Below are 17,023 nucleotides of genomic sequence, written 5' to 3' on the forward strand. Positions count from 1 at the left end.
TATTATTTGCAGTTCACAGAGCTTCACTGATTATAAAGGAACTGTGAGATTGCGATAAACGGCATTAGTGATTACATGGAAGTGCTATTTGCTCATTTTCTAGGCTATAATCAAATCAGAATTTAAATAAAAGCTGTTTTTGTGCTGCTAACAGGACCTATAGCCACAAAACCTATATGCAGCAAAGCTTCAGGAGTTGACATATCCCAGATCCCTCATATAAATAAGGGATTCACTTTCAAAATAGCTTGTTTGCAGTCAGGGTAAGTTGCTTAGCCTATATCCACCGCTTCAATAGCATGCAAGTATTTCAATTTAGTACAAAAATCGCTCCTCTTTATAACATAAGGATCATGTAACATTGTGATTTTCTGTTTATACCTTTCTTTCTTGTTATAGCGCCTAAACTAGTACAGTACAGACTTTCCTCTATCTCATCAGTTCTCTTTTTCAGTCATTCCTGACTGCATACAGGGTTTGTTTACGTTGGTCCTAGCAGCACGTAAAGCAAAACTTATTCAAATTCTGAATTGTTTACAGCCTAGACAGTGACTTAATAGCGCTTCTATATAATCACTAAAAAGCTGTCACTCACTTCAATTTATTGCAATCTCACAATGTTCCGTTATTCTCAAAGAAGCTCTCTGAACTGCAAATAATATATTATTTACATCTTGTCTACATGTGGCATTTCTGACTGTCTCACGCTGAATACTTGAGGTGGCAGCCCTGGGTTATCTAATTATATCTGTTTTAATATATTAATATTATAGCTTATATTAACCATTTGCACACAAGAGCATTATCCGATCGGCTCCTGCCGACCGCAGACGCAGGTTTACAAGCCACTTTTTCCTGCGTTTTTCAGTCAATTTCTTGACTTTTTTTCCCCCCTTATGAACAACACATTTTCGTACACGATAAAAGCTCCTTGTGTTTTCTCGGTTTGACCGATTTTGAGCATCCATAAACAACGCTAAACACAGGCATCTTGAGTTTGTTGCTGATTCCTCTGGAGAAGAAATCACTCCCTGCCCTCCAGCTGCATTTCGCGCCACAACAATGACGTCATGTGCAAACAACCTATTGCCCTTCATTTTGAGATGGAGTGACCCATGTTTACTTCAGATAACCTAATTGTGAGCTCTTATGGTGAACATGGCCCTAGCTTCCCATTGATGAAAACTTGAGAGTTTGAATCTTAGCTGAAGGCTCAGGATCTGGGTAAATGGATGGGGGTTTGCATGCAATCCTATCTGGGTTTATTTATAGTGCAGTAGGCGTGAGGTGTGGCCAGCTCAGACGCTCAGACATGCTGTTCTGTGACATCATTGCATGCCACATGACTGGATTGCAGCTTGCTGAGCAATAGCGGGGTCTCTGGTACAAACCAGGATCCCAAATATGTGTCATCTTTTGCATTTTGTTAGGTCAACTTGACCATGTAATAAATCTCTTGTTTGGATCCACAGTTTAATTTCACAACTTTAAGAAATAAAGGTGAATAGCAGAATTTGTCATCAAAATGTTGAGACCAGTGAGATCACAAATTGGCACATGAGCACCTTAAATGTGAAATCGGGGTGTTTTTTGTACACACAAACACACTCTCCAACTTTGCTATCACTGAATGGATTTTCCTTGACTCACCAACAGCAGTAGTTGTATGAAAGTTTCCGTAGGAATAAATTTGACCGGTACTGTGGGAAACTCATTTGCATGAGTAATTGCCTGACTTGAAGGAAGTGTTTTTGTGTTTGGTTAACCTGAGTCTTCTTTGGTACCTGTAGGACTTGCGGAGCTCTTTATTCTCCTGATAAATGGAGATTTCATTTTACAGATATCTACATATTTTTTATTGTGGTAGTTGATATTAAATCTGTTTGATAATTCACTGGTTTTCTCATTTGTAGTTTAAAAATTGAGTGAACAACATTTGACACATGATCAAACTTACAAACTTAGAATAATTTTTATTTTTCTAAATTTGCTTTTCTCCGAGTACAACAGGGAAAGCATGCAAAAGTTTACTATTGTAAACCTGCACTTTTTCAGTTTTTGGTCTGTCAAGGCCCAGGTATACTTCATTTTCCTGGTCCACAATGGTCAAAGTACAGGTGCATCTCAATAAATTAGAATGTCGTGGAAAAGTTCATTTATTTCAGTAATTCAACTCAAATTGTGAAACTCGTGTATTAAATTCAGTGCACACAGACTGAAGTAGTTTAAGTCTTTGGTTCTTTTAATTGTGATGATTTTGTCTCACATTTAACAAAAAACCCACCAATTCACTCTCAACAAATTAGAATATGGTGACATGCCAATCAGCTAATCAACTCAAAACACCTGCAAAGGATTCCTGAGCCTTCAAAATGGTCTCTCAGTTTGGTTCACTAGGCTACACAATCATGGGGAAGACTGCTGATCTAACAGTTGTCCAGAAGACAATCATTGACACCCTTCACAAGGAGGGTAAGCTACAAACATTCATTGCCAAAGAAGCTGGCTGTTCACAGAGTGCTGTATCCAAGCATGTTAACAGAAAGTTGGGTGGAAGGAAAAAGTGTGGAAGAAAAAGATGCACAACCAACCGAGAGAAGTGCAGCCTTATGAGGATTAAGCAAAATCGATTCAAGAATTTGGGTGAGCTTCACAAGGAATGGACTGAGGCTGGGGTCAAGGCATCAAGAGCCACCACACACAGACGTGTCAAGGAATTTGGCTACAGTTGTCGTATTCCTCTTGTTAAGCCACTCCTGAACCACAGACAACATCAGAGGTGTCTTACCTGGGCTAAGGAGAAGAAGAACTGAACTGTTGCCCAGTGGTCCAAAGTCCTCTCTTCAGATGAGAGCAAGTTTTGTATTTCATTTGGAAACCAAGGTCCTAGAGTCTGGAGGAAGGGCGGAGAAGCTCATAGCCCAAGTTGCTTGAAGTCCAGTGTTACGTTTCCACAGTCTGTGATGATTTGGGGTGCAATGTCATCTGCTGGTGTTGGTCCATTGTGTTTTTTGAAAACCAAAGTCACTGCACCCGTTTACCAAGAAATTTTGGAGCACTTCATGCTTCCTTCTGCTGACCAGCTTTTTAAAGATGCTGATTTCATTTTCCAGCAGGATTTGGCACCTGCCCACACTGCCAAAAGCACCAAAAGTTGGTTAAATGACCATGGTGTTGGTGTGCTTGACTGGTCAGCAAACTTACCAGACCTGAACCCCATAGAGAATCTATTGGCGCTTTTCCACTGCGTGGTACGACTCGGCTCGGCACGGTTCAGAACGGCACGGCACGGCTCAGTTCGGCTCGGTTTGCGTTCCACTGCAGTTTAGTACCGCTTTAGAGTGGGCGGGATTATTTGCGTGTCGTTATAGTCGCGCTGCCTCTACTGCCGTGACTCCTGAAAAACTTTTTAATTTTGCGTCGCTCCATCACGCTCTCGCTGGATCCGCTCCTCGGCTATCAATGAGAGGACAGTCTGTACTTCCTCGACTGACAACGAAACAGACGATTTTTGGTTGTTAAAAGAAAGGTGCACTCATTCAAAACAGTCGCGTTCGATCCTTCGCTGGCTGCTGATTTAAATCTAACGGGTCTGTTGTGTCTAGTGCCGCAAGTTCAATGACGCAGGCAGTGACGATTTTCTCCGGCCAATCAGTGATCAGCAGAGTTCACACGTCACGTTTTGGTAACGGTACGGTTCGCTTGGAACCTCGGCCGAGGTGGTACTAAAAAAGTACCCGGTACCAGGTACTGTACCCAGTGGAAAACCCCCCAAAAGTGAGCCGTACTGAACCGTACCGTGCCGTACCATGCAGTGGAAAAGCGCCATAAGTATTGTCAAGAGGAAAATGAGAAACGAGACCAAAAAATGCAGATGAGCTGAAGGCCACTGTCAAAGAAACCTGGGCTTCCATACCACCTCAACAGTGCCACAAACTGATTACCTCCATGCCTCGCCGAATTGAGGCAGTAATTAAAGCAAAAGGAGCTCCTACCAAGTATTGAGTACATGTACAGTAAATTAACATACTTTCCAGAAGGCCAACAATTCACTAAAAATGTTTTTTTTTTTATTGGTCTTATGAAGTATTCTAATTTTTGGAGATAGTGAATTGGTGGGTTTTTGTTAAATGTGAGCCAAAATCATCAAAATTAAAAGAACCAAAGACTTAAACTACTTCAGTCTGTGTACACTGAATTTATTTAATACACGAGTTCCACAATTTGAGTTGAATTACTGAAATATATGAACTTTTCCACAACATTCTAATTTATTGAGATGCACCTGTATATTCAACCATGGATGAATGCAAATGGACGAGTCCTCACACACCCAGTCGGTGAGCGTCCGTCGGGCTACTTTTGTTTGAGGTGTTCCACTCTTGGGCTCTGTCGGGCTCACGAGAATCGGCTTCGGGGCTGTCGGGACCGTTGATGAGAGAGAGAACTCTGATTGGATGTTGAGTTTAGCGAACGAGTCTGTGCCGGAGAATTAAAGCGAAAGTGATGAAAACGGGCAAGTAAATGAAGGCAGCACAGACAAAAGGCTGTTTTTTGATGTGACATGATCTTACCCAAGCATTCCAATATGCAAATATTTTCATAACATGAGACGCTTAAAATTATGATGGTTATCAACGTTACTGATATTCAAAATAGCAAGCAAGCAGTGTTTTGTTTACGTGACACATATTTACTATTGATAGCTGATATAGACAGCTAACTTCTCTCACGCAGGCGCAGAACGCACATGTTTAGTTTGCAGTCGGCTGTAGTCCTGTGTGTTCACGTGCAGCTTTTTGGTTCGACACTGCCGACGCGAGGTGACAACACCATCGGCTTTCGTTGCTGCTAGTTCTTTGAAGCTGGCCTTAACATTTCAATCTTTAAAACAAAACCTCGCCCCCAACTTCAACTTTGCTTTAATTTTTAATATAGAGCTGTACTGCACAACAGCATCTATTCTTGTGTGTTTACAATTTGGGGATTACTGACCTGATTCAGTCTTATGAATCAGTGATTGAAATCCATGAACTGAATGAACTGCAAGCCCTTGCTTTGTGATGCATGATTTAAACTGAACCAAGAGCTGTTATTGTGTTAAAGCACCTGAGGCTTAAATCAGTGAAATTACTGAGTGATTATTCATAGAACAGCATGTTGTTAATGTTTTAAACTATAAAGGTTATTTACTCTACTGCAAAAACAATACTTGCATGTTAGTTTGATCAGTTTGCACCTGAACATCTTATTTTTCGGGAACAGTAGTCACATTTTCACAGTGCAAGTAAGCTATCTGTCCTCATTTCAAATGGACCTAGAATTGTTATACATTTATTTGTGTACTCATGTAATGTTTGCTGTGAATAAAAGCTGTAACCTGTGGACAAAAAGAGCTGTCGTGTGACTGATCTGGCAGCGTGGCTGCCCTCCTTTCACTGTTGGCTGACTGTGAGCTCTGAGTTCCAGAACTCTGCTAGTGCTGTTGGATTAAACCTGTGATACTGAGGTCCCCGCAGCATGAGTAAATAGGGTCGCTTTCACTCTATCCTGTAAATAGATCCTGAGGTCTGATTTAGTGAGGAAGAGATGAACCCGTTTCTTAGCATGTGTGGTTTTGGTTGCATAGGTTCTGAATGGAGCTTCCATATATCTGTTACTCTCACCGTGGTAACCAAGTGCCTCATCTCAGCAACAGACAAACAGAATTATGTTTTGATTTAAAAACAAATATGATTAGATTTGTGTGTCCACTGTCTAGTGTGATTCATCTGGCAAGTAGAAATAGTCCAGACAGCTACATGTCACAGCTTGACTTTGAGTTTTAACAGGCAGTTTCATCTGAGGAGAACAAATCCTGTCTTCCTGCTGGGTGAGAAGTTTAATCTCTGCAATCACTTCAGTTGCATTTACACTACTGATGTGATGAATGATTAAGGCGATCACAGAAGAATGACAGCACTAGAGACATAGTAGAAGCATCCTAAATGCTTCACCTGTGTGTGATTTGATTTATACTGTTTGTTTTAAAGGAAAAAGTAGGGTTTAAGCAAAATCTTAGTGTTTTATTTTATTATATTTAAATGTTCAAGGGTCTTTTGGTTATTTTAAAATAAAACGTAATACGACAACACTGAAGTTTCTTTTATTCCTTTTCATGTAGTTCTATAATTCCATATTTTGTCATGTATTCTGTATTTTCATATTTTAAAAATCACACTGGTTGAGTGATTTGTTCTTAAAAAGGACATATTGTACTGTATTTGCATTTTTGTGCTGTCAGTGTGGACAACACAATGGAATGTTGTTGACTGTTTGTCAATGTTATATTGTAGCATTCTTTTTCTCTCAGCACATACAGTGCAGGTGCTCTCAGCTCAGCTAGAAATGTATGATAATGTTCAGTCAGCCGGTCATAATCACAAAACAAACCCTCATTGGGTGATCAGGACACTGATGTGAAGCAGAGAGATGTGTGTAAGGCTGGGCGATATAGCCAAAAAAATGATCATGATAATTTTTCGTAGCAGTCGATATAGGTAATTATAACGCAGAAACGCTGTAGCTTAATCACAAAAAAAAAAATTGTGATCATATTCTATTACTCCTTTAATAAATTTAATACATGTCTAAATTGAAATTGAAAAGCCTTCTGACTGTGCCGTTGCACACAGTGTTTCTCCTGTTTGTCAGCGCTGTTTTATCTGCCTTTAAACTAGTTTATATCATTGAGTGATTTGTGTTCTTTGCTGTATTAAAGCACTTCACACTGGATCTCACAGCGCTGTTTAGTGCTTGCATGACCGAGATTCATCAGCCAGTAAAACACATCTGCTCTTCTGAGCTCGCGCTGCGCTGCCATTTGAACTTTGAGCAGCATGGATAAATGGTCCGTGTGGTGTGGTTCAAATGAGTAGCGCTGTTTCGTTCCGCTTTTGGTGCGTAAACATTTATATTGAGCGTTTATCGAACTCGTTATCGTTTTATCAAGGAAATTTATTGCGAAAATTGTCATTATTTTATCGCCCAGCTCTGATGTGTTATCCACCTTATTACACGCCTTCAAAACAAATCTACATTGAGACATATTTAGTGCACAAGAAATTGGTTTCAGTACAAAAAGTTGTTAAAATGAAATATTGATCTCTCACACAAAAATATTTAACTTTATTTTAAATGACAAAACCAATTAAGATATACATCAAATTCAAAAATTCCGGCTGTGCTTAATGGGTACATTTTTGTACCCTTTAAGCACACCCCTGTTCCCATTTAAGCTCACATCATGTTTTATAAAAAAATTCTTGTTTATTTTAAGGAAAATTTTTAAAGAATAATTGTAAAAATATATATTTTTGAAGGTACAAAGTCAATCACAAAAAAAAAACAACAACACTAAAATCAAGCAACAAGGCATTCAATTTGATCAGTTATATATTCATAGTGAAGTGTCATTTAAGCACATTGCAACATCTAGGCTGGTCCACGTTCAGCTAAGTAACACATTCAAAAATCAAATAAAACAAACCAATAAAACATTTAATTCATGGGGATGAACACAGAAACTAGCCTCATTATGAAACCTCTATTTAAATGGATGTCAACTTATCTATAGTCTCTTATGGCTGGACTACACTACACAATTTTTGTCCTGATTTTCCACAGATTTACAGTCCGAGGAAGTTGATGCTAGTTGCCAGAGATCAGAGCCAGCCTGCAGATTTGAGTTGACGGAATCCATAGAAAATCGATTAACTTAACTTAGTGACAACCATCAGTTAATATTTAAAGTCTGTTTATGAAGTATTTACATAGACGTTCAATGTGGAAGAGCTTAAATAGAGCACACTGAGCTTAATTGGAGCAGCAACAATTTTTAATAAATTTCAGGTAATATTTATTAAAATTACAGGTTTTGCACTAAATAAATAGTCTAGGTCATGTATTAAGTTCATACATATTTTACTATGAACAACTATTATTAACAATATCTATGAAATTATACTTTTTCTTACTGATGTCACACTGAAGCTGTGTGATTTTCATAGTAGTGTACCCTTTAAGCTCACTTAAAAAAAAAAAAAATGAAATCTTTCAAAATTACAGCACTGTAAAACCACAGAACAGCAATAAAGTCAATTTATAATATTATGGATGTAAAAGTACAAGCCAGTAATGCCTGTGAAGTAATATGTTAGTGTAGCACACAATCTTATACAGCTAGTCAGCTAACTGTGTTCTGTAGCATCTGCGCTATGTTGCTAAAACTATCTTTTGGATCTAATGTAATTATTTCCCACATCCAAGTTCCAGGCTATAATAAGCAAAAGTCTGAACATTAATCTCTTAATTTTACAATAAGTAGTGAAACTTATCCAAAATAAAGGCTTAAACATCTAAAAAAACGCACATTTAAGGGGCTCCTCTTTTGGTGAAAGTTTTTAGACAACTTTCAAAATGGCAGCCAAACATTTGGAGACCCATATCTCAGTGTGCAATGATCTGATTGATTTGAAATTACAGGAGATATATAGTAACAAACATATCAATTGGTTAAGACATCAAGTAGGATAATAAATTATTATTTTTTTCTTTTTATAATCTGAACTCAAAAATGGAAGTGTGCTTAATTGGGTACGTGAGCTTAATAGGTAAGTTTACCCTAGTGTATAAAATTGATCAAATATATACAGTTTAACTATCAATATACAAAAATATTTGACTGCAGAATTTGATTCATCAGCAGTTTTATTCACCTCAGCAATGTAGCAGCACTACACTGTTCTCATAGAGCCGTGTAATATATATTTTTCAGGTGGCTAACAGTTGAATAGCATTGCAGGATATGCTGCTAGAGCAGTAAAGCAGCCCTACGCAGGCAATTGGATTATCTGGGCTGCGGTTTGTTGATTTTCAGAAGCTACGCCCACTCTATGGCTAAAGGGCCAAGAATCTCTACATGTTTATTTCACTCAAAGTTTGTTGTTAATAGAAATCCGTCTATTGAGCACTAAGACTAAACCTTCCACATTTGTGTTCACTCTGCAGTCGGCGTTTTTGGACCGTATGTGCTTTTCCCCCTCTAATTCTAATCCTCAAGTCTGAAGCTGCTCTTGGTGTGCTTTTACAGCACTGATCGAGTGAGAGAGGATGCTTAATGTTAGCTTATATGCATTTAAGCTGCAACGATCATATACAAACCCACTCTCCATGTCTTTTCTTCAACGTTTCTTGTTGTTTCTCTGTCTCTGCAGAACGTGGCCTGAGGCATGGGGGCGTTTTTAGATAAGCCCAAAACAGAGAAATACAATGCGCACGGGGAAGGGAATGGCCTGCGCTTTGGCCTCAGCAGCATGCAGGGATGGAGGGTGGAGATGGAGGATGCGCACACAGCAGCCTTGGGCCTGCCACATGGCTTGGATGACTGGTCCTTCTTCGCAGTCTACGACGGGCATGCCGGCTCGCGTGTTGCAAACTACTGCTCCAAACACCTGTTGGAACATATCGTTGCCGCGGGGTCGGCAGATGAACTGCGGAAGGCTGGAGCTCCAGCACCTGAGACACCAGCCATAGAAGCGGTGAAGAGGGGTATCCGCGCCGGCTTCCTGAGGATCGACGAACACATGCGCAGCTTCACAGACCTGCGAAATGGCATGGACCGCAGTGGCTCCACCGCGGTGGCTGTGCTGCTCTCTCCAGAACATCTGTACTTCATTAACTGCGGGGACTCACGGGCCCTTCTCTGCCGCAATGCTCATGTCTGCTTCTCCACGCTGGACCATAAGCCCTGCGACCCACGAGAGAAGGAGCGTATACAGAATGCAGGTGGCTCTGTGATGATCCAGAGGGTTAACGGATCGCTGGCTGTATCCCGAGCACTAGGTGACTATGACTACAAGTGTGTTGAGGGCAAGGGCCCCACAGAGCAGCTTGTGTCACCGGAGCCTGAAGTATTCGAAATTGCTCGGTCAGATGCGGAGGATGAATTTGTGGTGCTGGCGTGTGACGGTATTTGGGATGTGATGAGCAATGAGGAGCTGTGTGCCTTTGTGCGATCGAGGCTGGAGGTGACGGATGACCTGGAGAGAGTGTGCAATGAGGTTGTGAATACCTGTCTACATAAGGTACAGTTCCTTACTCTAACTTCTGTGACAGCTTTTTACATAGCATGATTGTTTTTATCCTCAGGTGAGACTATATCCATTTTTCTTCTTTCTTTTTCTCATTCAGGGAAGTCGAGATAATATGAGTATTGTATTAGTCTGTTTGCCAAATGCACCCCAGGTGTCAGAAGAGGCGGTAAAGAGAGATGCTGAGTTGGACAAGTACCTCGAGTCTCGTGTGGAAGGTGAGAAATAGAAGAGTTTGTTGGCCCACGACGCCTACTTTTTTCCACCATAGGTTTGGGAGCATTCATTCGTCTAATGAAATTATATCTACATTCTTGCATGCGATAGAGTTAGGGCTGCACGATAAATCAAAATGAAATCGAAATCACGATTAGGCAGAAGCTGCGATTTTTATTATTATATATATATATTTTTTTCTTTTTTTTTCTTCTCCATGCGTATCTTGTCAGTGAAGCACGGTTCTGTGATCAGTAGTAAATCTCCATCCGAAGGCCAGAGGGCGCTCTCGCGCGGAAACTCCAAATATGCCCTGCAGAAGACGCAGCTGACATAGAACAGCATACACTATTTGCGTCCAGCAGATATTCTCCAAAATGGCGCTACGGCGACACAGATGAGACGAATTGTTGAATAAAGTCGTTATTTTTATTTTCTTTGCGTACAAAAAGTATTCTCCTTGCTTCGTAAAGTTCAGATTGAACCACTGATGGCAGATGGACTATTTTGATGATGCCTTTCATACTTTTCTGGGCCTTGACAGTGTTATTTACTTGGCAGTCAATGGGACAGTCAACCGGCCTCCCGGTTTTCATCCAAAATATCTTAAATTGCGTTCCGAAGACGAACGAAGCTTTTACGGGTTTGGAACGACATGGGGGTAAGAGATTAATGACATTTTTTTTTTTTGGGGTGGAGTAAACCTTTAAATGTGGTATTTTCACGTGATTTCAGATGGAGCAGCATTTACTACACAGAGCCGTAATTCGCGGAGAAGCTACGGAAACAGCTGTCATCATTGCGAAGGATTTCTTCGATTTCATAATTGTACGATTATATCGTCTGCGATTTATTTTATTTTTTATGTGTAGCTTGTCAGAGAACTACAGTTCTGTGTAGTAAATGCTGCTACATCTGAAAGCAGGTGATGGAGACTTACTACTAATCACAGAACCGGCTTTACTGACAAGATGTGCATGACAATCGCATTCGATTAATTGTGCAGCCCTAAATAGTTGTTTTGCAGTATTCTAATAAGTATTCAAGCAGTCACTGATATGTTGAAAATAGTGGTCCAATTAAAAACAAGACTATTTACATTATTAGTGTAATCTTTATATTTAGTATCAGAGTAGGCTTGCTTTGATAATCGGTGTTGATGATGATGATGATGATGATACCGTTGTTAAACCGCGACACCGGTTACGTCACTTGCCCACCGTGGCACCGCCCCCCTACTGTAGTTTTGATTTTCTTATAGTAATAGGAAATAATTTAGTTCAGTTAGAGAATATACACTAAATTTAAAAACTGAATGCAGCTGCTCAATGCAGTGTGCCGAATGACAGTCACATCACAGATCAGGAGCAAGAGTCGGATCAAAAGAGCCTGTTTGGCAGTATTTTGGATTTTTAAATGCCTCTTGACTTTTGCCATTTATCTAAGGTGATTTTGCAAGTTTTTTTTTTTTTTCACATTCATTTCATTTCACAGTGTTTGCTGATTTTACTTTATTTAAACTTTGTAACTTATTTATTTTTTTTACATCAAGGCTCATGCTGTGCCGTTAAGCTGTCTTGTTCGTTTTGCGTTTCTAATTCATTTCTTATTTATTTGGTTCCACAGTGTTTGCTGATTTTTAGTTTCGTAGCCTTGCCTATACCCATTTCAACTTTGGGTAAATTATTTGTTATTTTATATTAGGCATAGCATGGTGTATTTTTATTTGTTTCGTTAAAAAAAGTTCCTATATATAAGTGAGTATGATGTTATATTTTTTAATTGATGCCAAATTGGCGGTAATTCGTGTACGGCGTAAAATGCGTACGGCGTGTATACAAACTATTGAAGCGAAGGAAAGCGATAAAAAGAGGGAAAACTCAAATGAACAAACCCTGCCCCCCCACCCCATGGTTATACCGGTATTACCGGTGTTGTCACACGTCAATTAACCTGTGGGAAAATGTCCTCAGTCACAACCCTATATCACAGTTGGATAAAATATCAGTTTAATCATCAAACTGATATTAGTTCTACTCTATTAAACTCATTCAGCTACACAGTTTGAACCCTTAAAAATAAAAATATTATTTTTATAATTTATCAAAAAGATTCCCTATATCAGTGTTTCCTGCACCACTTTCCTGCAGCAATCATCAATTCATATATAAGCAATGACAAAAGACCTTTTTCTTTTGATTTGCTGCATGCATTTGTGGAAAAACAAACACAGTGCAATCAAATTAAAAAACAAAGAATTTAAAAAGAATTATTGAATCAATTTCAGAAAATAAGCATTTTATTAAAGAGAACTGTCCCCTTCCTTCACATCTTTTCTCTTCTGGTCTGGAACATGCTATCCTGTCTCCACCCCCTTTAATCTTTCTCTCTTCCTATTTTAATATCTCTTGATAGCCTGACACTGTTTCTTTTTACTTTTTCCCCCATTGGCCTTTCCTCACTGTATTGTACATTGGACGTATTCTGGCAAGTGGTTGTTGGTTTTGGGGGTTATGTAAACTCTTGGCCTTGAGCTTTGGGCAAAGGTTGGGTTAACGTTGTTGTAATGTTTGGCTGGGTGCTGAGAGGGCCTGAGGGAGTCGTCGGCACTGCTGCTCTGGTGAGGAATGTGCTGGCTGAACATCTAACTGGCAACAGGCCCAGACCGGCCCAGAGCAGCCCAACTGGGCCACAGGCTTTCCTTCTAGAGTCTCACTCTTGCCTCTCAGTGTCTGTTTTTTGTTTCTTTCTTATGTCTTTATCTCCCATTTCTCTTTTTTTAATATAATACTAGCTAACACCAATGCTCTACACTAGTACCCGCAATGCATTGCTCATTTCTTCATACACACACAATAGTTCACATATACACAAAGTTGTTCTGCATACATTGTAGTGTTCCATTAAATGCAGCAGTCAAACACGTATTTAGCTTTAACTAGTGGTTTATCCTTTCTGTTTCCTAATCAGAGCTCATTGAGAAAGCAGGGGAAGAAGGTGTGCCTGAGCTGGCGCATGTCATGAGCAGCCTGTCCCAAGAAAGCATCCCCAATCTCCCACCAGGGGGCGGCCTTGCTAGCAAGTAAGTAAATATCATGGTTACAAACCACACAGAGGTTCACACCTGCACAAACATTTTAACATGCTTAATATTTAAGAATCTGGAATGCTAACACAGAGTTTGCAGGTTTAGTCCCAAGTGCTCTTGACCCAGAATCCAGCTTGGCTTTATAACCTCTACACCACTTCACCCAAAAAATCTTTATCTTTTAATATGATGGCTGTTGTATTTCTCTGCAGGCACAGTGTTGTTGAAGCAGTGTACAACCGGTTGAACCCCCAAAGAGAAGAGGATGGTGTGAGTATGAATAGAGTCTGGCTTTTTAAAGGTCTAGAACCTCCTGGTATGATGACAGCAGTACATTTAGTCCCTGGTCTTACCATAAAAATGTGGAGATGTTAACTTCCCCTTGACCTATTGGACTCATCTCATCATGAGACCTTGCCTTGTTTTGCACCTCGTTCACTCAACCCATTTATACCTGGTATTAACATCCATCAACCCAGAGTCACTTAGTGTTACTTTCTCACTCCAAGTGTTTGCTCTCTTTATTCCACTCGCCTACTTTGCTCATTTATTTACTGCTGAGAGTAAAACATCCTGCTCAAATCACAGCTGTAATGAGCTCATTCAAATGATCCTCTGCCCCAAAGCACAGCGGTTGAGATCACCACATCACAAACACTCCTAATGCATCCCATCAAGGAGATGAGCTGAGATCTATCAGCCTGTAAGCAAGACCAATCAGACTTGGTTAGTGAGCACACAAGAATGTTATTTCATTAGCTTTTTATGCTATTATGAACTCTTCAGCCATGTCTCATGATGATGATGTCACCACTCAATGTGTGATCTTGCAAAACTGCACTAGGGTTTGCATGTTATAAAGCCTGCATATGGTTACCTGTCCTGTTATTGTACCCATGAACATAAACGTTTGTTTGTGTGTGTGAGGTTTAGAAGAATGTGTCAGTTTTGTATGTTTAATTAGTGTGACACATTCTCATGTGTTGATCTGGACACCAGTTGGACAAAGCTGGAGTTTTGATCCAAGTGTTCCCGTCTCCCCTACTGGACATCCAAGAGATATCTGATGTGTGTGTGTGTGTGTGTGTGTGTGTGTATGAGAGAGATGGTGCTCTCTAAGCTCTTGGACTTTCCTCATTAAGGTTGTCACGATACCGAAATGTCAGTAGTTGATACCAATGCCAGAGAGATTTCAGGATTCTTGATACCACGTTTGATACCATAGCAAAACTAACTTGAGTAAAATACTAAAGAAATCAAAACTTTAAGTAAAATACTTAAACTTAATATATTAACAAATTAAATTGAAACAATGGAATGTGCACTACCTTAAAATGTTTGGGGTCAGTAAGATTTGTTTTAAAGAAATTATACTTTCATTGCTTTTATACTTTGTATTACTTATGTAATTTGATGTGACACTAAAGACATTTATAATGTTACAAACGTTATCTATTTCAAATAAATGCAGTTTTTGTGAATTTTGTTCTCCTAAGAATCCAGAAAAAATATCAGTTTCAACAAAAATGTTAAGCTGCACAGCTGTTTTCAACATTGATAATAATCAGAAATGATTCTTGAACAGCAAATCAGCATATTAGAATGATTTCTGAAGGATCATGTCACTGTAGTAGTGACTGCTGAAAATTCAGCTTTGCATCACAGCAATACATCACATTTTAAAATATATTAAATTGTAGTAATATTTCACATTATGGCTGTTTTTACTGTATTTTTGATCAAATAATTGCAGCTTTGGTGAGTATGAGACATTACAAAGTCTTACCAACCCCAAACTTTTAAATAGTATGGTCACCTTCAAGTATAACTCAAAGACAGTCTAGATTTTTCAAGTAATTATTTACGTTAACATTAATAAAGAAACTAATGATGACCTTTTTTTTGTCAATATTGTGGTTTGATTAATTTTACTAACATAATAGCAACTGCTATTATGTTAGTAAAATTAATCAAACCACAATATTGACAAAAAAAGGTCATCATTAGTTTCATACATATACATATACATCATACAAGTATCAACTTGGTACTTTTGACATCCCTCCCTAGGCCTCATCAGTGAGTGATGTTTTGTTGGCTTGTTGTGAGGAGTAGACTAGATCCTTGTGTTTCTCAGTGATAGCCAGTGACAGTGTGTAGTCATTTTTAAAGTACCATAACATGTTTTTTCACAGCCAGATGTACAGTTTGCAGTTATATAGCTGCTGTGATTGACTACAATATTCCTGATTAAATGTATAAAGCAAGGATGGTATTCATATCAAGAATAAACATATTTGAGGCACATTAAGAGGATACTACATATTAACAGAACTAATGATTTGTGTTCACCCTTTGATTAATGCAGCCCAGCTGTTTTATTTGGTAAGTTGATTACTAATTAATACTAATGTTTTCTACAGAAAGAGTGACTCAAGTTTGTTTGAACATAGCGGCAGAAGCTCACCTAATCTACCCCATATGTACTGATCTTATGAAATCAGCAGTAGAGGGAATTTTCCATTTATTTAACTGCTGGTTTGTGGCTGTCCATGTTTGTTTTATGCGGTTTGCAGTGTGACCAAACTGTCAAAGTATAGTTATGTTATACCTGTTAAATATTCAAGCCCTGTAGATAATTCACTTCTTTATTTGTGTTTTACATTACCAAAGCAACAGTGGTCCTGTCAATGAATGCAGATGGCTTGTTTAACTTGGCTTTCAATTCAAGTCCTGAATGTGTATGTTCTGTGTCAAGAAATGGCTTACCTAGATGCGTCCTTGAAAAGTAATCATATTAGGGACCAAAAATATTAGGGGTGCGCCGATCCGATATTCAGTATCGGTCTCGCTACGATACTGGCATTTTCTGCCGGATTGGGTATCGGTCAGAAGAGACCGATCCAAATCCGATATTGTGCGTATACTATTGTGTTATTGTTAAGCCTCACAAAAGCCACAAACACATTATAAAACACCATAAAGTTTTCGTGCACTAAATTTCAAGTGTTCTGAAGCCGTTACATAGGTCATTGTGAGGTACAGATGAATATTTAAGTCAAGTTCACGTAAACTCTTCTATCCGCTGCAGCTGTCTGTCATTCTCCATTCAGCATTCAAACTGCGTGCTGCGTTCGGATACGAGTCAAGACGATGAAACTCTCTGCAAGATTTTAACATTTTCCTAATATAATACTTGATCTGTAAATAAAGATAAATGGTTTTGCATAAAAGTACTTTATCTTCGTGCTATTTTCAAAATCGTGTTGGTGTCTGTTAGATCACAACACTGGACTAGAGAGCACTATGTTCTTAATGAGCACAGTAACTGAAATTTAAAACTGTTAAAAGAAAAGGCTCAATAAACTATCGCACAGATTTAATACACTACGCATTTATCTCTTCACTTTGTGCTTTGAACCTTTCTATGCGGACTGCGGAGCGCTGCGCGCTGTGACTCCGTGTTGCTTCAAGCGCATCATTCTGCGCACGGGATGTGCATAAGCGCTTTATGCTGCTCTGTATTTGGAGCCTTTCGTATCATAATACTTTTGCACAAGATTATTAATAGCCTTTCTTGTTCGTCTTA

General features: G+C 39.1%; 1 protein-coding gene across 2 annotated transcripts in view; it reads left to right on the forward strand.

The window, feature by feature from the left end:
- Positions 1-17,023, forward strand: part of ppm1ba (protein phosphatase, Mg2+/Mn2+ dependent, 1Ba) — a 33,107-nt gene that overhangs the window by 12,516 nt on the left and 3,568 nt on the right. For both annotated transcript variants that reach the window (XM_058796042.1, XM_058796043.1), the window contains exons 2-5: positions 9,255-10,124; positions 10,231-10,348; positions 13,317-13,428; positions 13,647-13,704. In XM_058796042.1, the coding sequence (XP_058652025.1) occupies positions 9,270-10,124; positions 10,231-10,348; positions 13,317-13,428; positions 13,647-13,704 (1,143 nt within the window). In that variant the 5' untranslated portion in view covers positions 9,255-9,269. The remainder of the gene's footprint in view (positions 1-9,254; positions 10,125-10,230; positions 10,349-13,316; positions 13,429-13,646; positions 13,705-17,023) is intronic.

Source organism: Onychostoma macrolepis, chromosome 13 (assembly GCF_012432095.1).
Source record: "Onychostoma macrolepis isolate SWU-2019 chromosome 13, ASM1243209v1, whole genome shotgun sequence".
Lineage (NCBI taxonomy): Eukaryota > Metazoa > Chordata > Actinopteri > Cypriniformes > Cyprinidae > Onychostoma > Onychostoma macrolepis.